Source organism: Molothrus aeneus, chromosome 5 (assembly GCF_037042795.1).
Source record: "Molothrus aeneus isolate 106 chromosome 5, BPBGC_Maene_1.0, whole genome shotgun sequence".
Lineage (NCBI taxonomy): Eukaryota > Metazoa > Chordata > Aves > Passeriformes > Icteridae > Molothrus > Molothrus aeneus.
Window position 1 is genome coordinate 54882117 of NC_089650.1, and position 27566 is coordinate 54909682.

General features: G+C 42.1%; 1 protein-coding gene across 6 annotated transcripts in view; it reads left to right on the forward strand.

Moving 5' to 3' along the window:
- Positions 1–27566, forward strand: part of CELSR1 (cadherin EGF LAG seven-pass G-type receptor 1) — a 164709-nt gene that overhangs the window by 73490 nt on the left and 63653 nt on the right. For all 6 annotated transcript variants that reach the window (XM_066550785.1, XM_066550791.1, XM_066550786.1 and 3 more), the window contains exons 3-5: positions 15843–16065; positions 20407–20522; positions 23136–23224. In XM_066550785.1, the coding sequence (XP_066406882.1) occupies positions 15843–16065; positions 20407–20522; positions 23136–23224 (428 nt within the window). The remainder of the gene's footprint in view (positions 1–15842; positions 16066–20406; positions 20523–23135; positions 23225–27566) is intronic.

Genomic DNA, 27566 nt, shown 5'->3' on the forward strand with positions numbered 1-27566 from the left:
ATGGAGTTTTATGAAGTTTTTCTGTTGATTTTGGATGCAGGAAAAATTGAAGAAGAGTGCTGACTAACTTTCATTGTTTCTCAGTGCCTCAAGTAGAATACCTGGTTGCCTTACCTTGCAGTTTCTGTATGCCAGTACTGTGAAAAAGCTTGTGGAGGGTGATGGCATGCCAGTGAAAGTCTGGACAGTGTTGAAGGTTTAGACATTTTTCTATTTTTTTCTTTTTCAGCAGTGCTATGCCATGCCATTATTCTGATGCTTGTAGTGAAACTAGGTCTGCATAACAGCATCACCACTTCCTTTGATTGCTGTGGACCTGACTCTCTGCAACTTTTTCACATCTGATGGAAACATAAATAATTGTTTGCTTGTAAGATCCATCCTTACAATTAGTACTCCTTGGCTGATGTCCCAGCACAGTCTTTTCCATCCATCTTCAACTTTCTCTGTTTCATCAGCCCTTTTCTGCCTGTAAGCAGTTATCTCTGTGGGTGTAGGCATGGCAAGCTGTGCCCCCACGTTGGCAGCAGTTGTGTAAAGCCAGGTGCCTCTCTTTCCTCCCAGCCCCTTCCAAGCCCCCAGTGCTTACAGCACTTGGGTAGCTGCAAGGGCCCCATTAGCAGGGAGGTGGATGGTCCAGAAGCAGAGCTTAAATCCTCCAAATGCTTTTCAGAGCATGACTGGTGTAAAAGATAGAACAGGCTGTCATTAGTGTTATTTATTATCTTCATCAATGACGTAGACATAGGGATCAAGCACACCATCTGCAGATTTCTCAGATGACACCAAGCTGAGTGGTGCAATCACACACCTGAAGGATGGGATGCCATCCAGAGGGACCTGGACAAGCTCAAGAAATGCATGGTGTTGCCATGAGAATCTCATGAGGTTTAAGAAAACCAAAAGCAAGGTCCTGCACCTGGGTTGGAGCACCCCTGGTACCAACACAGTCTGGGGGATGAACAGATGGAGAGCAGCCCTGCCAGGAAGGACTCAGAGGTGCTGGTGGTTGTGAGGCTGGATGTGAACTGGCAATGTGCTCTTACAGCCCAGAAAGCCAATTGTGTCCTGGACTGCATCAAAAGCAAGTCAAGAGCAGCTGGGGAAGGGCCACTCCTGGGCTGCCCATGGCTGGAATCCTGGGGGGATCCCTGGGAAAGGCATTTCCTTCCTGACACGGATTCTCAGCAGAAGTCTGTACACCCACTCACCTGGTGTGTTTAACTCTGAGATTTGCTGTGCATGTTAAAACAGGTCCTTGCTTCTTTTTGTGGCAAGGTTTGCTGTTCATGCATGCAGGGATGGGGCCAGCACACCATAGCCTTACAGCTGGATCCAAATGATGCTGCACTGGGGCTGTGGTCCAGATATCACAACTGCATGACTGCCTCCTCCAGAAGATAAGTGAAACAATAAAAACAGAGTAAAAAACAATCAGTCAAATTCTGAAGTCTATTATTGTCATGTTTCTGTTGATTATATTCCTGTCCATGTCTATTACCAAGTCACAGGAGATCTGGAGTTTATATCAGGACTCACTGAAGAGGTCTACCATTTCTCTAGGTGGGTTTTTATCTGGAGGGCATGTCCTTCAGCTAATCTTCAACCTACGCTCACTTGTCAGGATGCAAAGAGCCTGTGCTAATTGGATTACTGTGGTGTCTTTGTTGACAGTTTAGCTCTCAAATGCTGTACATGGCCTGCAGCCTTCACAGCAATCTGCTATGCTTTTTCTTAAACCCAGGCAAAGAGTTTTATCGCATTACCCTCCTCCTGATGTGCATAAACTAGCTACTGTTTAAAGTTCCACAGTCTCCTCAGCCATGTCCAAACCCTCCTTGCCCCCACCCCAAGGTGCTGCATGTGGGGTGCTCTTTGATTCAGCTGGCCTGCTGCAAGTACTGGGGGCTCAGATGCCTCACATGGAGCCTTGTGTCTTATCTTCCTTGCCCATGGAAATATTTGCACTGATCAAAGTCCTTTGCTGTCATGTGGAAAGCTAGCTACAGACCTCGTGTTGTGTTTGTTCTTTTTAATTAGTTTTATAATTATTTGACAGGACTCATGTTCTTGCTGGGTGCTCCTGCAGTGGAGGCATGATGGGTTCTTTGTGGAAGCAAGGAGCAGATCACACACCAATGTAATCACTTAGCTCTGGTTTCAGGAGCTACCTTAGTAATTAATCTCCAATATACTTATGAATTCAGCTCTTCCAAACTGTTCTGTGTCTAGGAAATCCTCCTTACTGATTATGGCTTATCTTCTTTTGCTTCTCCATAAGACAGCTGTGGGGCTGGCTGCTTCTTCCCTTCATTTAGCCACTCTCCTCATTTGTCAGCTGAAGAGTCTATCAGTGACAATTTTACACTTTCTCCCCAGATTTTTGATTAAAAAAAAAAAAAGTAAAAGTAGCATATAGCTAAAATTCAGTGACCAGATAACTCGGGCAGTAACCTGTTTCAGGATGGTTCCATTCTCACAGTTACATTTTCACACTTGCTGGCTTCTACTGCCCTTGGTGCCTGTGAGATCAGGTGGAAGATGGAGAGAAGGTTGTGGGTTTTTGGCTGTGGCCTGTACAGTACAAAGTCAAGGCTTGCTGACATGAGGGGCCTGCAAGCACAGACTGTGGTGGGACAGGGTTGCAGCTGAGGGACAAGTGCTGACCCAGCTCTTCTACAATGCAGATGTTCAGTATCTAGCCCTGATGGCCAGGTGTAACCTCAGGATGGTTTGGGTTGAAAGGGACCTCTAAAAATCAGCTAGTCCAAGCCCTCTACCGTGGCTAGCATTTCAGTCTCTTTTTTTCAAGTTGAATTTCATTAAATAGCTGTGTGAAAGAGCACATTTGACCCTGACACCATGCCCAGCTAAGCTCCCGTTTGCTGTCAGGCACCCTGCTTTGTGTGAGCAAGGCAAGCTGCCTACCTGGTGTGGGTGCCTGCCTGGCTCTGGCACTGACCTCTCTTCCCACCCCTTGGCAAGGAAATGTGCTGGGAGTACGAGCTCTCAGTGGTGTCCAATGGCACAGAGACACACAGAGAGCACCTCAGCTTTCCTGTTGGCATCCTGGTCAACAACAGCCTGGTCCCAATTTAGCATTCCCTTTATTCTAGTGCGTGTGAAATCTCTTTTATTGTATTTTACTGTGTACGACATTGCTCTGTCAATTATGAGCAGTTTCTTGAATTATTTTCCTGGTTTTATATTGATGGTATTTCTGTTACCACGCCTAAATGGGAGTCACAATTCTCCTAGGCTTTTTGAAAACCTTTGTTATAGCACATTTTCTTATCATCTTTGGTCAAACTGAAATAAGAAATACTTCACTGTGGGAAGTAAAGTGAAATTCATCAAAGTGAAGGTATTTGCTATTATAATTTTATAGGTACATGTAAAGCCCCTCCTCACTGATGTAGCTAAATTCCCACACACTGTCATAATTGTGAACATATATATGCATTGCAGATCCTTGGTCTGACAGGAATTACACGCATGGAGGTTTGTTTTCATTAAAATATTTTGAATAGTAGTTTATTAAACAACAGCAAGTTTCTCTGTGACCATAGTTTACAATTGTGTTTTCATTAATTTAGCCAAGTCGAGCCTTGTTTAATGTAAGATTTAGGGAGTTTTTTCCCTATTGTTAAATTTCTAAAAGGTTAGCTGGATAAAATTTTAAGCTGCACAAGTGCATTCTCATTACCCAAACATACATTTGCTAAATGTCAAAACAACCCATATGTTAGACTACCCCTTAAGTGGTTGTGGTTTTTTCTCACTGAAAACAAATCAGATAAGAAAAAAGGGGGAGAGAAACGAGGAGAAAAACCCAAAAACTTGCCTATAAGTTATTTGTGCAGAAGATAAAATCATAATGAGATAATGTTTTTTTCCAGTATACCTTATGTTCTGAAAATCCCTTCACCGTGTTCACAGCAGATCAGAGGTGAAAACAAAAGAAAAAACAATTCAGGACATTTGAAGTGAAATATTCTAGATCTTCCAAAACAAAAAAGAGATTTAGCTTTCAAGGATCAAGGTAATGGAGCTCCTTTTCTCCTGTCTGCAAATAAAAAACTGGGAAACAAAACTGGGAAGCAGTAAAACTGAATTATGAAAAACAGTTTGGACTTCTGTATATATATTTATAATTCCCAAATTACACATTTTTGTTTTCATCAGTGGATAAACAATGGGAAAGTGGCAGGAAGGATGGTTGGGTGCAGAGAGGAGGGTGTCAGGATGATATCCTGTTAGGAAGGAAAAAAAAAGCATGAAATAGTTTCTTGTGTCTCTGTTCTTTGTGTTATGATGATTGAAAGTTTCGACAGTTGAGCACCAGACTGAGGCACTTGGCCTTGAACATCAAGATAATTACAGTTGTGCAGAGCGTGGTGGGAACCACAACTTCATTGTTGTTGCCAATGCTCTTTTGTTTAGAGCACCATGGTTCAGTGCCTGCATGGCAGCCCCGCTCCTCCTGGGGCGGGTTTTGTTCGCTGCCCCCAACGCGCCTTCCAGGGAGCCACACGCTCAGTCCTCACTTTCTACAACTCAACGTGAGGATACTCCACTTCTCAAATTCTCCATAGAGAAGCTTATGAGACCTTTTATACAGCATTTTCATATGGTATAATTAAAAAGCATGTTTTAATTAGATAGGCCAGCTTCAAAGGGTCAGCACAACTGATGTGCATATGTGTGTAAGAAAGATAAAGATATGAAGATGAATGCCTTATATTAATAATTAAACACATTCTAATTGACACAATGAAGTGTATTAACTCTAATAAGATGGTAATCACTTAAGGTTACTTTAAAATTGAATGGTATTTAACAAAAAGGCTGAATTTTAATTCACTGGACTGCTGTAAGCAGAGTTAAGTACCAGCTATGAAAGCTAGCTGGATTAATTTTTTAAGAGTTCATTTAAAAACACTTTTTAAGAAAGTAACTTTTGAATTTCCATCTGTTCTGTAGGTTTAAAAAATATATGGATTTTAAGATTTGCTGTGCAAGATGTGTGTGACATTACAATCCCTTTTTCATGACTCATTAAGAAAAAGTCAGTTTCCCTGCTTAAGTTGCTTTTTGTTTTCAGTTTGTGTTCCTGTGCTCTGTACTAAATATTTTTGAGGCTACCAAAACATAAGATTACAGAATTATATTTTTAACCTTAATCCTTTTAATTTGACAAGCAAAGGGGCATTTTGATTGGTTTTTTTTAGAATTTTCTTTCAATGTATAACAATGAGAATTTGATCAGCATCAGATTGTTTTGCCAGCTCTACCTATCCCATGATGCTAAACCACTGAACTACAATTCACAGTAAAGACAGACAGACAGTGCTTTTAAGTATACCTTTCTTTTAAGCTGATAATTCTCATATAAAATAAAATACAGAGCTCTGAACTGCCAGCTTCCTAACATGCTCTTACAATGGTACATTGACTTTAAGCATGGTTTTCTGTTGCATCATTAATGTTTTATGGCTTATCTTCAGTTATTCTCACTAATTGGCCATTATGCTTCTTTCCATCAGAGCTTCGGGGACCACCTAGGGTGTGAAGGGGCATGGTTTGATTTGGGGCCTGCCTGGTTCTAAATTGCCATGATATTTACCATGGCATTGGATTACACTGAAAATGGGAGAGTAGGATTTTCCTGTGAAAACTTCTAATTTTATGGAAAACACAAAAAGCAGGCTCCCACCAGCCCTCCTTTAGTGGAGACACATGGAGTTAGCTGCTTGTGCTGTCAGTCCCAGTGGGCTGCCGGAGACAGGGGGAGATGCCTTCTGTGTTTTGTCTCCTGTGAGCTGAATCTTCATGTCTGTAACAGTTACATGGAAAAAATTAAGTGGATCTTAGTGAAATGAGGGCTGAACTGTCCTCAAGAGAAGAGCAATGTTTGCCCTTGAAAGGGAGACACCGATCTTCTTTAGCCTTCATTTTTTGTCTTCTTTCAGAGAGCAGTTATTTGCAGATGTGTTGCCTTTTTGAACTGCTTTGAGATGCTAACTTGATCAAAAACAAGTCCTAGAGTTTTTCTCTTGCCCACCAATTTAGGAACTGGGAGTTGCAACCCTTTGGTGATCTCTGTGGAAAGCAGCTTAGGGAAACCAGGCTGAAAGTGAGCAGGAAGCCTGATGGTGCCTGAAAGTGTGTCTGGTTTTCCAGCTCCTGAGTTCCTGTTGATAAAAGATGTAATTGCACACACACCCCTGCCCCTGCCACCACGCCTTGCTTGCTTTCCTCATTCACATAAGTAGTTTAATGTATTTTGAAAAGCCCAGTGGGAGGCCCAAACAGCCTGTGGAACAGCAGCCTTGTGGAGTTAATGGTCTTGGTGGTGGCATTTGGTGCCCAAGGAAGAATTGCAACTCTGTGGCATGAAATAATCTTCCTTGTCATGTGAGCAGAAGCACAATGAGCCTGTCCCCTCCTTCTGCCTCACTGCTGCCCATGGAAGGAGGTGAGAACTAGGCTTGGCAGGTGGTTCCCATGCTGGAGTGCCTGCAGGTGTGCAGGGATGCAAATATGGATCAGCCTGCAAAGGTTGTCCCAAAGGAAATCTGTCCTGCCAGCCATGGTGCCCACTCCAGCCTTTGGCTCTCTCCACCTGCCCCTCCTCGAGTAACACTCCTGGAGAGGAATCAAGGGGCACAGAGAGCTGAGAAAACAAAATATAATATCAGAATCTATAGTAAAGGTAGAGGGTGATTGTGCCTCTTAAAAATAAATGGAGGGAGGGATATTCTTCTGTAAATGAATGTGTTATGCAAAGGGATGCTTTGTTCTTACACCTCCAGCTTCTTCACCAGTTTTAAGGTGGGATTTTTTAGGAAGAGATTTATTCCAAGTAATAATGCAAATTGCAGACACAATGGCATAATCTAGTTTGAGGTTTATCTTTGACATCTATAATGATGTTATCCCCCTGATAATACATCCAGAGATAAAGCTTAGGCTTTTATTGAAAGGCACTGCTTCATCACCATATCTTACACCAAATCACTGCAATTTGCATGATGATGAATTGTCTTACATGTAAAACCTGCCACAGAGTTCAACAAAACAGGAAATTTTTGTGCATTTCTTTTTTCTCATGTGTAGATTTGTACTGCATTTAGCTCTGTGAGAGAGACAGAACCTAAAAGGTCTCTAAAGCTTTACCTTACAGGTCAAATGCAGAAGGAGATGATGCCTTGTGAGGGCCCTGTACATTACAATAAATGGTTCAATAATTTAGAAAGCTTAGCAGCCATTGTCAAGTCAGGCAAGAATAAAGATGAAGATGTCAAGAAATTACCCACTGGACCCCATAGAGCAAAATTTGTTGTTAAGTAAGTGTGGCAGGCTAAAGGCTTAGATGCTAAAGGCCTTTTCCAACCAAAATGCTCCTGTGATTCTATGGGTTTTTCTCCTCCACCACATCTAAAGCATTCCAAACAAGTGCTTTTCCTCAGCATTTCCTCAAAAGCCTCGGGGTGATTATGTCTGGTGCTGTAGGAGCAGGCAGCAGGGGGAAAGCAGACACATTGTGTGCACCCTGCCCACTGGCCCACTGCAGGACACCAGTGCCCAGGTTTCACACAGACATCTTCTTTTGGAGGTATTGCCACCAACCCATGGGCTGGAAAATCATGAGTTACCTTTTTTTTTTTTTTTTTTTGGCCAAACCATAAGGTGGGCTTCAGAGCTGGGTGTTTTCTTAAATAGAGAATATTTTACTGTGGCATCTGGCTCCTTGCTCACTATGGTGCTGTCAGGAAAAAAAAAACAACACAGTACTCCTGATAAATCTTGGTTTCACTTCTACTGCTCACACTGTTCTGGCCTCATGGCTGGAAGGTGAAAGGTGAGTTGCCTGGTGTAGATAGAGTGGAAACTTAATGCCTGGGAATTTTTAATCCTCAACAAATACACAAGGGAGGGAACACAGGTGTTCAGTTGTGACTTTTGTCTATGCTCTGTTCTTGCTGGCAGTGGTGGAAATTGCATAGGAGAATGAGGATCAGTGATCATACAGCATTGAGCATATATCTTCTTGAGAACATGCTCATAATTTCTGAATCCACAGACTAATTCATTTCTCCAACAGATGTGCCCCAAATATCACTAATCCTCCTCAGTATTGTTTCTTCTCCCTCCCACCTCCCCCAATTATTCTTTCTCATTTAAATGCAAAAACGCAAAACAACCCAAATCATCAATCCATCCATCCATCCTTCTCTGCAGGGTGTCTTTTGTTTTGCTTTGTTGTGTGACCAGGGAAGGGGAGGAGTCCAGGGAAAATGGAACATCTTTGCTCAGGCTGATGCTGCTCTGGGATCCTGGCCTGGTTTGGGCTGTCAGAGGGACAGGCACTGCTGCAGTGGCTGCTCTGCATGTGCATTGCACCAGTGGGCACAGCCTGGAGCAGCTTGAGACATGGGGACCTGCTTTGGCTGCTTTTGCTTTTGTAAAACTCAGTTTAGCTTGGTTTCCAGTGGGGAAGGATCAGCAAGAAGAGTGGGGTCCTGGCCTCTCCCTTGCCTGTTTGGCCCTTGGGATATTTTCATGGTGGTCCTCCCTCTCCTCCCAGGAGCTTGCAGGAAGTCAGAGCAGCCAGGGTGCAGAGGTTTTCCTTGAGGACCCTGGTGGGATGAGGAACTAGGAAGGCTCAAATAGCATCATCCTGTTGAGGTGTGAGTAGGAATGGGAGCTCCCTCAGAACAGACAGTTTGGGCTGGAATTTGACCCCCAAGAGCTCTCATCTACCTTGGGGCCAGCATATGACACCCACAGCTTCAGAGGCAAATAAAATAAAATAAAAAGCCTCTCACATTCATTATTTTAAAGCATCTCATCATTAAAAATCTTAGGACACTTATTTGGCTGAGTCTTAGAATTTCTGAAAATCTGAATTGTGAGTTATCAGGGATGCCTAGGGGGGAACTTTATGGAAGCACAGAGAAGGGAGAAGTGGGATGGTAAAGGAGAGGTATAAGAGATATGTATTTGTATCCAAAAGAGCAGTGGTATCTGCACAGTTTCTTCCCACCAGCTCAGAGCTTAGTGCTTATGCCCACAGAAAACCTAAAGCAGATCCAGAGATAAAAGGGTGATTTCTGGAGTATCTTATTATAGAATCATTTCTACATATCACCTCAGAGAACTGCTTGGCAAGCTATATGCATAGTGTGACAGGAATGTTTTTGCTGTTACTTTGCTTAGTGTTATAAGGTCAGGTTACTCTCTTGTAAATACATAATATTAAATCTGGAATGGTTAGCAACTGAAATTCTGCAGGACAGCTGTCACTGCAAGTCAGCAGTTTGAGTGTGTATGTGTGAAGTATGTCTATGTAGGTATTTATGTATTATTTTACTTTAATCTGTTTCTTATAATATGACTTTATAAGTCAGAAAGCAGCAAAGGAAGCAGAAAGCAAAAGAAAGGAGGGAAACTCTAAAATAGACCTTAAGCTGGTGTTTCTCCCTATAAGAAGATTTGGGATAATTTTAATTAACCTAGATCAGTCCCAGTTCTAAAAACATAAACAAATGAGTAAAAGAAAATGTATTTTCAAGTTTAAAGGTTTAGTAGCAGTGTCATTTAGAAACCTCACAAAGTCATGACCATCAGTGTCAATAACATGGAGTCTGCATGGCCTCTCTGAAGTAGCAGTAGGGCTTTGGCCCTTGATTTCTAAGGAACCCAGATTTTATGTCTTTTACTCAAATAACACTTCTGAGTCACTCATGGAAAATGGTACATGAATTTAGTTGTCCCCTAATTAATCTCTGTCACTGGTACTCCAGTGGCTTCTGTTTGATCCAGTTTCTCCATCATTCAGAATGAGCTGGCTAATGTTTCTGGGTAGCTGCTCTCTAACTTCTCTCATAAACCCAGTAGAAGTTTGTTTGTTTGTTTGTTTGTTTGTTTGTTTGTGTCACGTTTCATTGGTAATTGGCATTTGCTGCCAGTTTGCTGGGAGGTAAAGCTGACCACCCAGCAGGTTCTGAGGGTAGACTCAGGCACCACAGAGCCACTGAATTTCCCTTTATGGGCATGGATTCCCCATGAATTTCCCTTTATCGAGTCATGAATTTCCCTTTATGGACAAAATCCAGTGCTAATTTTTATTATTTGAATTGCACCTATGTTTTAGGCAATTTTTCCTGCAGTACATCCATGTACAATCAGTGGAGAGAGGTGGGTATCTACTGGAGATGTTAGTCCAGTTCTCCTAAGGCAAGCATTGAGCCACTGGACTCACACATGAGCCATCTAAAATGGCTCAAAGCTGCATTTCCATAGCAGTTAAACCTTTCTAAGAATTCCTGGGTGCATGGTCCTGCCTCCTTCCTATGTGCTTGCTGTGCTATTCATCCCATCAGTTCTAGAAGGGACTTAATCTGAAGATCACTAACACTTCAATAAAGAAATGAACGGTGTTTTGCCATCTTAGCTCTACAAATCAGTCAGCTGCAGGATTACATGAATGCCTGCACAAGGGAGGGGCAGGGAACTGCAGCGTGCTTGGGGGAAGGAGGGGACTGTGGTAACTCCCACTCCTCTGAGCTATGGTGAAACCACCCCTGAAGCACAGGATCCCAACCTCTATCTCTTGTCCCAGTAGAGATTTCCAAGCTGATTCTGCAGCTAATTTGTTTTTAACAACCTTCTTATTTCTTAGTGCACTGATTGCTTTGGTGCCAATTGTCATGTAAGGTTAGTAGTGCTTTAATTACTAGAGGAAAAGGAGGATTGATTTCCCATCATGTGCAAGACAGCAAATGCATTTTTAATGTAGTTGGTTCTTTATTAGGGCAAACGGTCAATAGGAATTGTTTTAAGAATTTAGTTCTACTTCTTGTTGTTTCTCCTTTTGCCTTAATTCTTATGGATTCTCCTTTCCACTTTAAAGTATATAATTTTAGGTCAGCTGCTTAAATCAGTTTCTCAACATGTTGTTTATTCTGGCAAAGCAACTATAAGCATAGAGAAAATTAATATGTGTCTAGAGCGAGTGGCAGGATGAGGAAAGGAGAAAAGAATCAGTTCAAACAATTACAGACAGTGAGTAAAAAATTAATGTGTCCAGGGAAACTGATGAAAACAGAACACCAGTGCAAATTTGCTGCTTCATGTAAATATATATTTAATGTACTGTTTCAGTTGAATACAATCCGAGAATAGTAAAAAAATTTGAGGACTAGTCCCTAAACTGGTGTATTGGTGAAACACACTGCAGTAAACTGATGTGAAGAGGAATTCTGTATGTATTTGAATGCCATCATTTTGTTTCCAGCAAGCTTTCAAACATTTTACAGCGGTGTTGTAAAGTCAAACAACTCATCAGCAAAACCACAGTTTTTGCAGATTTCTGCAAAGGCCAGCTCATTGATGCACACCAGTGTGTAGCTTGAAACCCACAATGTTGAACTCACAAGGCATTTGCAATTGTGAGATTATTGTCTCAGGTTTGTTTTTTTTTTCACAAGACAGCTTTTTTTTTCACTTTTTTCATCGTCATTTATTGTTTATTTGTTAAACTTTTATTACTTTATTTGGAATTGGTCAGAGGAAGACCAAATCTAGCCAGCCTTTGTATTTGCCTGTTCTTGTTATTTTGCACCTGCTATCATGGTGTCCTCACTTACATAAACTTAACAGGAATTTTATGATTAACATCTTTGTAACATTAGTCCTAAAATTGAAGAGGATAGGTATGTATTAAAGATAGGATGTTTGTGAGTAGTTTGCAGCGTCCAAAGCAACTATGACATTTTGATCTCAAGGGCATTAAAAACAGGAAGCACTACATAAAGGGCTGCAGAAAAGCCACAGGACTAGTAGCTTTAAAAGTCATCAGTATTAATTGGGAGCCTATAAGTTCAGCTACTGGCATGTCACAGTAAATCATTTTCTGGCAAGGGCAGAATTTTTTCAAAGCCCAGGAATCTGCTGGCAGATAACAGGCAGCCACAGCCCGTGTTATCTGAGAGTGCATGCTTTAGCTTCAGCAGCTGGAGGGGCTGAGCTTCACATCCCCTGCTTGGATCCCACGGAGCTGTGATGTGTAACTAGTTTGTTCAGTGATTCCTAAAATGCAAGCCACTGTGAAAAATGAAATTATATTAGTCAAGGAAATGCTGTGAGGAGCAAAGGAGGGTTTCACAGGCTGGGTGAGTGGCTGAGCCATGCTGCCATCACCAGCCTCACAGACTGACCCCAGGCTGTGTGTGACAGCTATTTGGGCTGTGCTTTTATCACCCCAGCCCCTCCAGACCCTCACTGCACAGCAGCTCTCCCCCTTCTGTGCTATTTTTTCCTACCAGACTCTAAGGCCACCCTTTGATGGCACGTGCCAGCCCTGCGACCTTCCGCTGCAAGCAGGCACACAGGCGCTTTTCATTCCCAGGGGCTGGCACAGGCAGCTCCTTCCTCTCCTACTCCTCAAGCAGCTCTTCCCTTAGGGCCTTCTGGCTCCAGCCAGCAACCAGCTCTTCCTTCAAGTCCATGCAGGCTTTGGTTCAAATTCTGAGGATGGTTTTCAGGCTGTGCCTCAAAACTCCTGCAGGGCAGAGCTGTGGGACAGTGGTGTGTCCAAGGGGAGGTGGCTGCCCTTGGAAGTGGCAAACCCAAGGGTGACACAAAGGTGCCTTCTGTTGCCAGTCCTGATCAAAGCAGTGCTTCCAATCCTTGCTCAGATGGCTACTCCAAAAGGCAAAAATGCTCTGTTTCTAAATCATTCCAGGCAATTTTGGAGAAAAGGGTTATTAAGGTTTTTAAGTTTAAAAAACAAAAGGTTTTTTGGTAACCTTTGTGTCTCAAAGCACAGTGCCACCTTGGATTTACTGTTGAGATTTCAAAACCACTATTTTAATATATTTTGGTAAATACACATAAAATATGAAAATTCAACATCAAAGAATATGCATCAAATGCAGTTCTCATTTACATTACAGACTTAAGAGAATTCAGAATAATTTTAGTAACTGGGACATCAATGATGCTACAACTGAATAAATATGGGACAAAGAATCTTGAAGTATATTATTTTAATTTACTTCTTTACACATCATAATGAAAAGAAGTAATAAAACCAATACAATATAACTTTTCTGTAGGCTTTTCTCTTAAACAGTTCTATGCCTGTATAGGTATCTAAACAAACACTCTATATATTCTTGTTATATCACAGAATTAATACAGAACCATCAATGACTTCCATCTTAGGCTTTTATATTTCACCTCTGTATTGCCATGGCAATTCCACAGCATGCTGCAATGCCAGGAATCCCTCCTTTTAGCTCACCCTTTTTCTCTCTGTGTATTCAAGCCTCCGTGTTATTTGCTTTTACAAAACACATCATTCTGTTCCCAGAAAGCCTTGAAGATTACATTCTTCTGTGAGTCAGGGAGTTATTTCACAAAATATCCTACTACTTTTTTTAAATCAACAAACCTCTGTTTTTTCTTTCTGTAGGAATTTTGTTTTTCCACTTTTTTGAGAGTTTTGGTACACAAGATATGTGTATAAGGGCTGTATTTATGCAGTGGTTCATCAACAAGTGCTTGCTGTAGTGTCCTCTTAAAACATCTGATGCATGTGTGCACCATATCCAGTATACTGAGGGATGTCTTGGATGATATATACATTTTTTTCCAAAAGAAACACATTATAGAGCATTTAAAAATATTAAGGAAAGTATATTCACATAATCTTGCCTGATATGTAGAGCTGATAAATGGAAACAGGAAGATATTTATCAAGTGATTTTCACAGCATTTCACTTAATATGTTAAAGTGAGAATATAGGAACATGAGTGCTGAAGGGGAAAACCTCTAAGCAGAGGCTTGGACTCAAGGCTATGTGGTTTATTAGTTCAGAGTAATGCACAGAGCAGGTCCATCCTCCAGAGCTGGCCCCTCCTGGTTGGGGTGTGCCTGGCTCCTGATCACAGCAGTCTTGAGTTTGCTCCTTCATTTTGCCAGCTTAAGCCATACCTGGTCTAAAAAGCAAGTGATGTTGATGCAAGAAGAAAAAGGCAGCAAAGCCAGAGAGCCAAAACCACAAAGCTGCCCACCTCACCTTATCTCAGAGATCACTGCCCTTGGGGCAGTGGCTACACCAGCTGCAAACCATGGCATTTACAGCCTGGCACAGAAAGAAGCTGCAGCCCCAGCTCTGGGTGCACTGTAGTGCTGCCTTCAGCCTCCCAGTGTGGGCAGCTTTGGCGTGGGAACCTGTGGGAGCTGGGCTGTGGAGCACTAAATGGAACAAAACTTTCCATTTAAATTTGCCTTTGTTAATGACTCACTGCCCACAGCTCCTGCTGCTTTTACTTTCCTGCAGGAATGTGTTTTCACGGTTTTAACTGTGCTTGGATCAATCACAGGACCATGGAATGGTCAGGGTTGGGAGGGGTCTCTGCTCCTCCAGACCCCTGCTAAAGCAGGGTCACACACAGCAAGTTGCACAGGATCATGTCCAGATGGGTTTCAAATATCTCCACTGAAAGAGACTCCACAGCCTCGCTGGGCAGCCCATTCCAGTGCTCTGTCATCCTCAAAGGACAGAAGGTTTTTCTCATTCTCAGATGGAATTTCCTGCTTTTCAGTCTGTGCCTGTTGCCCCTTGTCCTCTTGCTGAGCACTGCAAAGAGCCTGTCCCAATGTAATTGTATCATCTGGTGGCAGTGGTCATGCAAACACTGGAGTGTCAGAAATGTATTCCTTCATCTGGCTGTGTTGAGTAGTATTGCTCTACATTTATTTGTCAGACACCATTACTGGGTTCAATTCAACTGTATATGCCACCTCCAGTTTCTCTGAACAGTTTTACATGTGGGATGTGAACATACCATAGGAAGACACTTGTCAAAATGCCAGTGTTAACTAATTAACTCACACAGAGGGTTTGGCTTTCTGTACAATGATTAATCCAGCAGCTGCTTTTGTCCCAGCCACAGCAGATAGTTTAAAATTAATATCCTCTGTAATTTATTTTTTTTATTTTAATGGGAATTTATTCTCAGATTTTGGGTAAGCACAGGACAGAAACCCATGGCATATATACAAAGCAAGACACTGCATTCTTTAGTATTGTATTTAACACATCCTACTACATGCTTTGGGGATGAATAAAGACAAATTATTTAGGGGTGAAACAACTTAGCAAGTGGCACACAGAATCCATGACTTCTATGGAGAGTTAATGTGCCCTTCTCCAAAGGGTTCAGAAAATTGTCATCACCTGCAGGATGCATGTGTGGAAAAAGGTGGAAGCAATCCGTATGTCATCTGTATCCTGCTTGTTCTTACTACAGACATTTTGAGAGCTTTGTCATGAGCTCAGCCATGTCCTGCTGCCACCATGGGCAGCAAAGCCAAATCCCATTTGAGACAAAGTGAAACCATTTTTCTGTTTTACACAATTTCCAACTATAGCGAAACACCAAAACAATTTGCACATATTATGGTTGACAGAGAATGTGCAGGGCTTTTTCCCACCCCCATCTAGATCTGTCACCAGGTCTGTATTTGTCACTCAGTTTGGAAGCAGCCAAGGAATCTGAAAAACTATAGGCCAATGTTGTTGGATATTTGCAAGAGGATTGCTCAGCAAATCATATTCCACACTTCCCTGAAAATTCAGACTTGAAGAAGATGCAGCATTCTTATCCCCAGCAATCACAGGCTTGTACCTCAGTTGCTATGGGGATCAGGTGCATGAGTTTGGAAGCAGCCTGACCTGTAGCAGAACCCCTTGGGTAGCTGAGTGTCTCACCTTGGTGCCGGGCTGAGGTGCCCCCTTCCCTGACGTCTGCTTCTCCCGTTGCAGGAGAGTCCTGCGAGGTGAACGCGCGCTCCGGCCGCTGCGCCCCGGGCGTGTGCAAGAACGGGGGCACCTGCGTGAACCTGCTCATCGGGGGCTTCAAGTGCGAGTGCCCCCCCGGCGAGTACGAGCGGCCCTACTGCGAGATGACCACCAGGAGCTTCCCCCCTCAGTCCTTCATCACCTTCAAGGGGCTGCGGCAGCGCTTCCACTTCACCGTCTCCCTCATGTGAGTCCCGGCGGGGAGGGGTTCTGGGGCTGGTGGCTTCTCGCTCCAGCTTGGGACTGTTTGTCACGTACTGATGGCCACCAAAGACCTGCCCCTGAAGGTCACTGCAGGGATTTCTGACAGTGAATCCTGTGAGCAGGGCATGTTATTTGAAAGCATTTGATTTTCTGCCCTGCTGTGCGTGTTTCTCTGTTGCTGACTCACAACCTTCCCTGTTGGAGCCAGGAAAAGGGATACCAGGACCACTCTGGCCACCCATCACCAGCCTTGAGCTGCAGCAATGCTGGGGTGAATGCTGGGTTTGATACTTTTACTGTCTGGGCCTTTGGCTTCCTGACCTTCAGCCCATCTTCAGAACCAATCTATTTGTGCTCCTTGTTTGGGAGCACTCTTCCCATCTCCTGTTTCCCCACCTGTGAGAGGACCTGGGCATGTCAGGCCATGGCTGAGCACAGTTTGGTCCTTCTCAGGTCCTAGCTTTGGGACAGCCCCAACTGGTCCAGCTCCTCACTTAGCTCTTTCTGGCCTTCACACCCAGGTCCTGCTGCTGGTCCCATCCCAGCTCCCAGGCTCTAGTCTTATCCCCATCCCAACTGCCCCTACATCCACATGTTGGGCAGTCTCCTTCTGGGCTCTCACTTTTCCCCTGGGGGTGCTCAGGGAGGCAAGGAGGAGCAATGATAGCTGCCACAGCCTTGGGCAAGGGCCCTCCCTCACCAGGGAAAAACCCCTCTTCTGGAGAAGACTTCTTGGGTCATCAGGCTTGCTGAGTGTGGAGCCAGAGCTCCAGGTGCACAGATTCCTCTCCTCTGGGGAAGGGCTGGGTTTGCAGCTCTCCCATGGTTTAACTGGTCAGGATTGACTTTTGGTTTTCTCTCACAGCTGACTGAGTAAACAACACAAAATGTGTTACTCCTGACCCCAAAGGCCAGAGCTGGGGATTTTTTGATAGGTACAGCAGCAGCTGCAAGGGAAGAGCTCTGTGTATCTGCCCAGAGAAAGTGCTCAGGGAGGTCAAACAGATTTCAGGCTTATGTCTCCTCCAGCACCCAGCCATTACCTGGTGTTTCATATCTGTCAGGAGCCAGATCACTTTTTTACAGCATGTTTTTCAGTACTGTCCTTTAGCATAGTTTACTTTCCTGAGCTAAGATCCCAGAGAGACTCCCCATTTAATTACTTTTGTTAATAGAAGTAAGTAATGCAACATGTAAATGTTCAAGGCCAGGCTGGATGGGACTTGGAGCAACCTGGTCTAGTGGCAGCTGTCCCTGCCCATGGCAGGGGGCTGGAACTGGATGGTCTTTATGGTCCATTCCAACCCAAACCATTCTATCATGTTATGATTTCTACCATTTTATCTTTCATCTGCCTTAATCCTAAAGCCAAAATTTTATGGAATCTTGAAATTTTGGTTAAATCAGAAAGCACAGATGTGGTTTGCACACAAGCCGAGGCAAGGGAGACTTGTGCCTGTGAAGATTGTTTTAGAGCATCAGGTCTAAGTACACGGGAAAACCAAGGAGCAAAAGGCTCTGTTGGGTTTGTCAGACCCACAGTGAGCAAACAAAGGTGCAGTCTGGGCTGGCTGCCAGCTTGAATTGCCTGCACTACCCTTGACTTGTCCCCTCAGCCATGAGGTGTCATTTTTCAGGCTTTTGGAAAGAGGGCTTTGACGTTTAGGGTGCTTTAAGTTAAAATTACTCAAATGCCCTGTGTAGAGGTTGTTGAGAAATAGCAAAGTACTGTACAAGAGTAGTCCTTACACCATCTTTAGGGTCTTCTTCACCATCTTTAGAACCACAATGGGTTATTTAGTCATGAGCTAAGCACTGCATACTCCATTTGGTGTGACAATAAGATTTCTAGGCCATTGTGTGATTCACCCCCCACTGTCTGCAATGGCCACACATTTAGCTTTTCATACCTGAAGTTCACTTTTATTTACACTAGCTATTTCTTTGGCTTTTATTATCCTTCAGTGGAGGAGGAAAACATTATGTGAGGACAGCAGGATTTAGCGGTTTGACTGCTAACGATGATGATTTACCATTACATGTTTTGTGATTTGGGAGCATTTGTAAAATCCCAGGGAGTCCAGCTTCCCTCAGCCTCCAGTGACCCACTCCTAGCAAAGAGCAGAGTATTTGCCTTGTCCAGTCTCATAACTAATATGTTTTTTAAAAGTATTTAGGTTACTGACCATGCATGTCTTTCTGCTCCCAATATTATTATCTTTCTTGCTTAATTCCAACACTTACTACTCCTTCACTCCAAGTGACACTGTTAGTGGAGAGGTTTTCTCATTATTTATGCAAAATTCTGTAAGAAAGAGAGTCTTTTGTTTCCTGTGTCATGAAATTAAACATATCCCTTCTATCAAAAAACAGCATTTTTCCCCCCCAGCTGGTGGGTGACAACCAGACAAGTTCAAAAGCAGTAGTGCTTTTAACAAGTATTATATAAAAGTTACTTTTGACTAGTGGCAAAGAATGGAACTGAGCACAGATAAAGAAATATACAAAATGGCTTCATAATGTATTCGTTTAATAAATAATGGTTTCATACTTAAAATTATTGTAGGAAATTGTAAGAATATGACAAAATATATTAAAAAAGAACTAAGCTTCCTGTTATTGCTGCCAGATTAAGTCTTCTGCCCACTGAAGAAGCAGCACTAGCATTATTCTGCACAGATGTAATCAAAATATTTGGATGAAGCAGTTATCTATGAAAAAATAGTCTTGGGAAATGTTTTACAGGAACTGTATTCCTTTGGATGGAATGTTTGATGGTGAAAAGAGAAAATTAAATCTGTGTTTTGGTAATATTGGTATATTTCAATGATATTGTTGTAATTAATTTAGTTTACATTTTATTTGTATACTATTATACTATGATAAGACGAGAAATAAATATGTATATAAAAACTGATTAAAAGTAATCAAAACATTAATTAATATTTTTATGGACTATAATGAATATTCTTTGAAATTTGAATTTTACAGGAAATATCAAATTTGTGACTTCTGTTTTTTGAACCAGAACAACTCATTATCCTTCAAAAACATTAAAAAATATATTAATAAAATTTCCCATTTCCATGTAGCTCAAATTCTGAAAGGTCTCTATTCAGTGTGATCCACAGCATACATATGTCTGACAAACAATTTTGGTAAAAATTATTCTTTATCTTTGGAACTTTTTCTTTCAAATACCAACCCTGGTATTCTAAAATACTGCTTGGTTCCCATTCTCTGAAATGCAGGTTTTGCTGCATCACGTGAGAGTCTTGCTATTAGACATGATATGACAGGCACCAGAGTCACTTCTTTTGTCTGTGGAAGACAGATTTCATTTCATTAGCTGTGTTCAGTATTTCATTCATTTGTAGGAAAATGGGTTAATTTAAATCAAGCATATTTCCTGAAGTTCAGGATACAAAATCAGGCTAAATTGCCATTGGGAAATGCAAGAAATTCCCATGGTTTCTCTCTTTTTCTCTCTTTATCTAATATTAATATTTGTAAAAATGTTTATGTAAAGTGTAATATTTTTTTTTGCATTTCTGAGTAGATGAAAGCTGTGTGCAACTCTCCAGAGATAAGAGAATTCAATTAAAAAATATAAAATACTCACAACGAGCAGAAATTTTTTAAAAATGGTCTGTGCTGACAAAAAAATAGGCTTTTTAAAAAGTGGGGTTTCCCCTTTTTCTGCAGGAAAGATACATCTCATATTAGTAGCACAAGATAAACAAAATCCAAATGCACCTGTTAGTGCTGATCTAGTGAAATCATTTGAGTGCTTATTTTCTTTCTTCCACTTGACTGACCTGTTGATTGACTAACTCTGATTTTCCAATGGCATTATTAAAGTAACTTTTGTCTTACTCCCCCATGAGGCTTTTTTCATCAGTTGATGACTGTCCTAGGACACTGTAGCATTTAGACAGCAAGCAGGCAGCAAGGATCCCCCCCTTTGAAGTGAAAATGCTTTCTAGCTGTCACACTGTTTGCAGAGTGTAGTAAGTGCTACTGTTTGGTGAGTGTCAGATACTGCTGTTGCATCTTGTGTCTGCCTAATTTTAGCCCTCGTGAGGGTCAGCAGATCTCTGCAGAGTAGATTTCTGTAATTTCCATCTGCTTGCCTTGTTGATTGTGAAAGAGTAGATTTATCCTGCGGCTGACTCCTCAGTTTTACAATTTTCTCTCTGCGGATTGATTCAAAGGCTTGTTTATCTGCTAAACACAATGCCTTCTTTCTTCTGGGTGACTTGACCATCAGTCCTTAATCCATAAGCTGTTAAGCACAAGCTAACTCCATGTCTCTGTGTTCTAGGTTTGCAACCAGGGAGAGGAATGCTCTCCTCCTCTACAACGGGCGTTTCAACGAGAAGCACGACTTCATTGCCTTGGAGATCATCGAGGAGCAGATCCAGCTCACCTTCTCTGCAGGTGAGCTTTCACTCGAGTCAAGCATTCCTCATTGAAGTCAGGAGATCCTCTCAAGCCATTTGGAAATGCACTTCAGTGATTTTATATGGCTATTTGCTGCCTCATTAATTTACTGGCTGACATTGCACAGTAAACAACTGATGCCGGGTGTGCTCCAGATTGTAGCGGTTTGTGGTGATCACTCTCACTGTCGTAGGCAGGAGCTTGTCAACATATCAGTTATAAAAGCCAGAGTTTATGACTACTATAAAAGATTGGCACTAGCCTGAATGTTAGCCTCCAAGCCAATGTTTGCTTAAATTTAAATGAGACTTCATTTTATCATACTGTGATAAATCTTGTGTGTTTATACTACACCATCAGAGGTGCATAAATGTTATCTTAAAAATCAATGCAAGCCAAAGGAAAAGCTAGCAGAAGTGAAAATGGCCTGCCATTCATTAGGGACTGGGGAGGAGCAGTCTGCCTCTAGAATGCATTTCTGCCCTGGAGAAGCACCTCCTCTTAGAAGAAGCCATAAAAAAACAACAAATTGAAGAGAACTGTGAATTGAGGAGAAAAAAACTGCATGCTCATTGCTACAGTGGGCCATGAAACAACAAGTGGCAGCTTTGGCTGCTTTCTGCACTAGAACTGAGCAAGTGTCTTTGGTGCTAGTAGGAGAAGAGAGAGGGGAGGGCTGACAAGCAAAGTTCAAGCAGGACATATGCCCAGAAGAAGATCTGTGCTTTCGGTGACTTAATGAAATCTCAGTAGTGTAGACAAACTCTGGTTGTCACAGGTTTAAGGTATTTTTCTACTAAAACTAAAACAAATATCTAGAAAGGGCTGTTGTCCTTTAAGTCAAGTAGAGTTATGGGTAGGTGAAGTGAGATGTTTGTGCCTCTATATTGGGCACGTAGTTCAGGAAATAATCCTGCTATTTCCCATTATCCATATTCAGGACAACTCCTGTTTAATTTTTGTGGAAAGTGAGACATTGCAAGCAGTAAAGCCATAGAAACAGAAGCACAGCCTGCATTGGTGTTGCACACTCATCACCAGTGATGGCTGCTGCCCTCAGACCCCGTGCTGAATCCTGTGTGACCCCACTGATTTACCAGCAATGCTGAGTGCATAGTGGGCCCTTTGGGTTGAAGATATCCAGTTACATTTCCCCTTTATTACCTCAAAGTTGTCCAAATTAGATTTTAAGGCAGGTTTCTGAATGGATTAGTGTAAGGAAATAACATGTTGCAGAGAGATGTGCTTTCTTCTGTAGCTCTACTTCACCTGTCTAAACTTGAATCAAATTGCTTGGAAGGTACCCTGAGGATGAATGGGAAAAAATAAATTCTGCTTGCACTTATAGGCATTTAAATGTGAAGGAACTCCTTTAAGATACATGAAACTAAATTTAGATTTGCACTGCTGCACCTGAGAGCAGGTCTGGTCCTGCATATTACAAATGGTATTTTCTTTGGAAGGAGAATGGTTTATGTTTTATAGTTTTAAGTGGCTTTTAATGAACAGTACAAGTTTTGGACACCTGATCTCACTGTGTTACATGTCGCAACAACTTTTTCTCAGAAAGCAGAGCAAAAGGATTGCAGAACAGTGATCTTCCTTTTGCAGACACTTGATAGCTGAATAAAAAGCCCAATTATTTGTATAGATTTTATCACTAAATTATAAAAACCATCACAGCAGGATGTCATACATGCTAAACTGAAATATGTATTGTTTAAATCACAGAAATACATGGGATGGGAGTTAAAGGAGAGTAGGGGACACAAGAATAATACTTGACTTATGTATTTGTTGCAAATACAGAGTTGAAAGTACTTTTTAAGCTCAACAATACTATGAGCTTTGTTAGTTTACAAGGGGAGTTACTTTTCCTGTGGTTTATTATGTAGAAATTTCCAACTGTTAAAAAAAAAAAGAAAAAAAAGTGAGCAATTCCTTCTCTGTGCCAGGCCTATTATGTACTTTCAACATGAATGTTTATTTTGCTGCTACCTCAAAACAGATATGACTGGTTACTGAGCTGGGTCTACTGACTCTGTCCTGGCTTAAAAGCTTCAGCTTTCCAATTGCAATGGCAAAGTCTTGCTTTCAAATATAAACACTGAAAGGCTGCCAATAATTTCATTAATCACTGGTAAAATTTTGCTGAGCCCAAGGTTACCAAGGGTTTTATACTAGAGTACTTTTGGATTTCACTGTCTCAGCTCTAACAGGGAGTAGCTTCCCTTCCCTGAAAAAATATTCCATCACAATACTCATCATACTAAAAAAACACCTCAAAGGGTGCTCGTGGCAAAAATACAGAAAAATTCATGTACATTTCTCCCTCAGTTGATCACTTCAGCAATAGTTGTAGGTACTCAATGCATCTGCTACCACACTTTGCAGAAACATGATTAAAAAAATATAATTCACCCAAATGTGCCAAAAAATGGTTTTTGTGCACCAGAGTAACTCCATGAAACTGGGGATATTTATTGTCGTGCAGGACAAACCCAGTTTCCTCCCGATGAGGCAAGGTGGCTGCATCCTGTGCCCAGTGAGAGTCTCTCTGTGTTTCTTGCAGTGATGGTGACTCACTTTTCCCTCCTGGCTGTTTTGCAGGGGAGACAACCACGACGGTGGCGCCGTTCATTGCGGGCGGGGTCAGCGACGGGCAGTGGCACTCGGTGCAGGTGCAGTACTACAACAAGGTAAGGCTGATTGTGCTGCTGCTAACCCTGCTGTTCACACAGCAACAGGGGCAGCTAGCTCTGGCCTGACATGTGCAGGTGACCTGAATTGTACTTGTTTCACCAGGCACCTTTGTACAGCTCTGCACAAATGGTCTTGCTTACCTTGCCTGGAACAAAAATTCTCTCATAGGACATTTGAGTTTTGACCCAGGAAGGCAAAACTAGGTGTAGTCCATTTTTTCCAGAAATACTCCTAGGGAAACCTTCATAGTACTTGGAACTATTTTCATTTTCAGTTTTTTAAGCTGTTACAAGTGTCAGTGTATCTAAACCAACTGATTCACTTGTGTCTCATTAAAAAAATTGTGCTGTGCAGCAGCCTTCAGTGTAATAACTACCAACCAGTGTAGAATTTCCTGAAACAAAGAAAATTCTTTCCTGTAGCTGTCTTTTCTTGTCAAATGATGAGTTTAGCTAGCACTACCTTCTCTGGTTTGTAAAATATCATTATTAAAAGGTGCACAGCTTTCAGTAATAAAACACTTACTGAGTAATTTTTTGTCTGCTATATAAAAGGATACACAAGAGAAATTCAAAAGTTGTCACTGCATGCAGTCCATGCCACTCAGAGGTGGACTCTGCAGTCCTTGTCCCTCAGCTGCCACTTGGTCACAGGATCAGTCTGACTAAACTAAAAGGATTGCAGGCTCTCTGTGCAGAGCAGCCATTTCATGATGAACCACAAAACAGGCTTTTAGAGTGTACAGTGTCACTATTTACAGGTAGATGTCAGAGATGATCTATAAACCATAACAAAAATTAGAGTTCATTTAGTGACTAAGAAGCATTGCTTTTAAGTCTGACATGGAGCATTTTAGGGGAATCACATAAGGAAATAGAGAAGCATTGTTGGCTGTTAAAAAGGAAACAGGATACTGGTGTAGGAAGCTGAATGGGAGATGGAGGATTAATATGATCAGCAAGCTTTTTATTTCCCAGTGCTGCATCCTTTCATCACAGTTTGCGTGGCAGTTTGAATGGGAGGATTAAAATTTTATTTTGACTCCTAGATAGGATCTCCTAGCCTAAGGATATTTTATTGAGGTAGTAAAAAGCTTTCTATTAGTATTTTATATTAAAAAAAAATTAAACTTAATTAAGTTTTGTGCTTAATATATGCAATATACTCTTTGCTATCTGGAGCCCAGAGAAATAGAATTGAAGCTTGGTGTGTTGCTATGCACACATCTGTGGACACTGAAGCTCTTCTGCTGTTCCCATGTGTGCATATTTGTTAGAGGATTACTCTGGCAGAGTGCACAGCAGTTGCTGAGGCAGTGGAGGGACACTCCAGCTTTCAGGCTCCTGGGCACAGCTGCAGGGAGAGCTGCTGGACCAGCTCACTGATGTGCCAAGGAGCAGATAAGGGGCCTAAGCAGCAGAGGAATGCTCTTTAAAAGGCAAAGAGATCTGACACAGATGTTAAAAATAAACCCCTGCCTCATTTTCAGGGCTTGCTGTGGTTCAAGACTGGTAGTGAGCCATGTTAGCAGCTGGTGTTTTCTCGTTGTTAACACATGTGTCCTGTCATCATTTTCTTCTTCTGCCCAGTTTTTTGAAGTGAAATGAGCCAGTCTCCACTGAACAGGACAAAATTCAGGGCAGAGAGGGAGAGCAGAGGGAAACACCAGGAAACACTGCTGACTTTACTGCCTTTGCCACTTGTGTGACATGAAAGTGATGAAAAGCAGGGTCACTGTGTGGAGAGCTGCACTGTGCCCTTTGCTGTCCGTGTGAGAGACTGAGGTCATCACCTTCCCCTTAGCAGCATTTATTGCAGGATGGTTAAATTTGGGCTGGAGGGGGGAGCTCACAACATTGAGTAAATGGCACAAGTAGGAAATGCTCACCAGTTTGTATTCAGGTGCTCTCAGCACTTCCCAGCACATCTGAGAATTGCTCACACCAGCTCTCCAGCAGTGGCAGAGGGAGTGGGTGTTGCAGGGCAGTGACAGCTGGAGGCAGCTCTGCAGCACTGCCCACCAGGCTGCCCCCACACCCTGCCCCAGGGTTAAGCCTTCACCTCAGCTGGTATTTGTTTGTACAGCAGTTTCTTGGCTACTTCATGTTTTAACAAAGCTGGAAGTAAAGTTCCTGTGAGGAGGTTGAAAAGACAGGGACAATTTAGGGATTTGAGTTGTGCCAAGATAAATGGGATGCTGTGTCTAAACTTGACACAGTTGAGATCTTTGAATCTCTGTTGATTCAAAGAGTACCAAAACTCATGAGTTTTGAAATATGAAATCATGCACACACATTAGTTTGCAGGTACTGCATCCTTCCACTCTTTCCAAAATCCTACTGCAGTGTCAGTTCATCATCCCAAGGCTACACAGCCCCTTTGTTCTGCTCAGACACTGCATAACCTTTCTGAGCATGCAGAGCTCCCCTGAGCTGTCTCCCTCCTCCCTGTCTCTGGCTCATGTTTGATCCTCACCTTCAGACCCTTCTGGACTCTCCTCCCTCCTGTCTGCCTCTGTCTTTTCCTGGCAGCAGGGCCACAGGGGCTGCCTCCACCAGCATCCCTTTGGTGTTCCTCACCCCTTTTTCCATTCTTCTGTTTGCCTGGGGAGCTTCTGGTCTTTGCTCCTTTTTAGACATCTCTTGCCAATGTTGTCCATGGGAATAATCATCATCACAGATATCCTTGGAGATCCAATTTATTGATTTGTCTTTCTTGCATTAAAAAACTTCAGCAGCAGCTGTTTTCTTAATAGACACATCCTGGTGATGTGCAAGGTCACCCTGCACAAAGTCAGTTTGCTAATAACCATAATGAAATGAGAAGCAAGTGTAGAAGTGACTCCTGTAAAGTATTTTCTGTACTTAGCTCAGAAGTGATGTGCTTGGTAATATTTATCTTTATTGCTGTTGAAAAATGATGGTTTAGAATTAACAAATAGAATTAACTAATTAGAATTAACTAATATCAGAAGGTCCCCTGCCACTTGGGGACAAACACTGGAGCCTCATCAGTAAAAGATAAGTCCAGAGCTGGCTTTGCTGCACTGTGTTTGCAGAGAGGCATCAAAGCAGTTCTCTGTCAGTTCAAGTATTTGATGCTTTCTTACCAACCCTGGTATGTGCCAGCACTGTAAAACATTGCAGTAAGGAAACAGATTGTATCAGAGGAAGGGAAGCAATGCCATTTCATTCACTGTGTAGTGATGGAAGTGGATGCTCCCTACATTGGAGGAAACCAGCTGGTTTCAGCAGAAATGCCTGAGGGAAGCACATGGAACTTGTACTAAGTGTTGGCTCTGTATTGAATTTCTGGAAGGGAGGACATCAAGGGGGAGGAATTAGAAGCTATAAGACAGCAGAAGTGAACTAGGAGTGTTTTATAACCATTATCTAGTTTCAGCTGTATATTAGAAGTTTTTCAGCTTCCCAGTAGCAAGGTATCAGTTTACCTGTAACTTGCCATTACAGATGTTTGCTGACAGTGGGGGAAGAGAGGAAGGCCACTTGCTGACTCTGATAGCTCAAACACATTATTTAGTGGGGTCCTGATCTTGCAGTCATTAAAATCAATGGGGAGTATTGAATTAAAGGTAACCCATGAGTGACCTGCTTTCTCAGGAGGTATATATTGATAAGAAATTTAGAAGAAATGGAATTTAAAAAGTTATTTTGAAAGGGAAGGTGGAAGAAGGAGGAAGATTTCAGCCTGGAAAATAAAACTGATTAAAAAATAGTACAAACAGCCTGCTGCTTGTCCACAGGATAGCTGGTGTAAGGGGCAGCAGCAATGTCAGCTGCCCTATTTACCTCTCCAGATGGTGAGAATATAGTCAGCCTCTGATGGAGTTTGGTCCTCATCCTTTGGCTCTCCTGAGCCTGCCAGCATGAGTGACAGTGACCAGGTTTAGCTGTGCTGATACTTGTTGGAATAGGAGCACACCCATGTTTGATGGTGATGATGCTCAGTAACAATGGCATTATTTGAACTGTCTGGCATTCATTGTACATACAGGTAGGTATTACCTGAAACAGCAGATTTTACTGGACCCTGTAGTGAGTGGTGTTTTTAATTAAGTGCAAAGTTCAAGCCACTCTCCCAAACTCCTGATAGAAACACATTTCTGTTCAGCATTTGAGATATACTATCAAACTTATGTTAATGTTTTACCTGACTCATTACCTCAGGGTAGAATTCATCATTTGGCACAACATAAAATATTTTGAGTATGGACATGTTCCTTTAATTATAGAGGGCATGTACCTGTATATTTGTATTTATATGCTCTGTATATTATGTGTTACTTATACATATATGACATCCAAGTTGCTTAAGGAT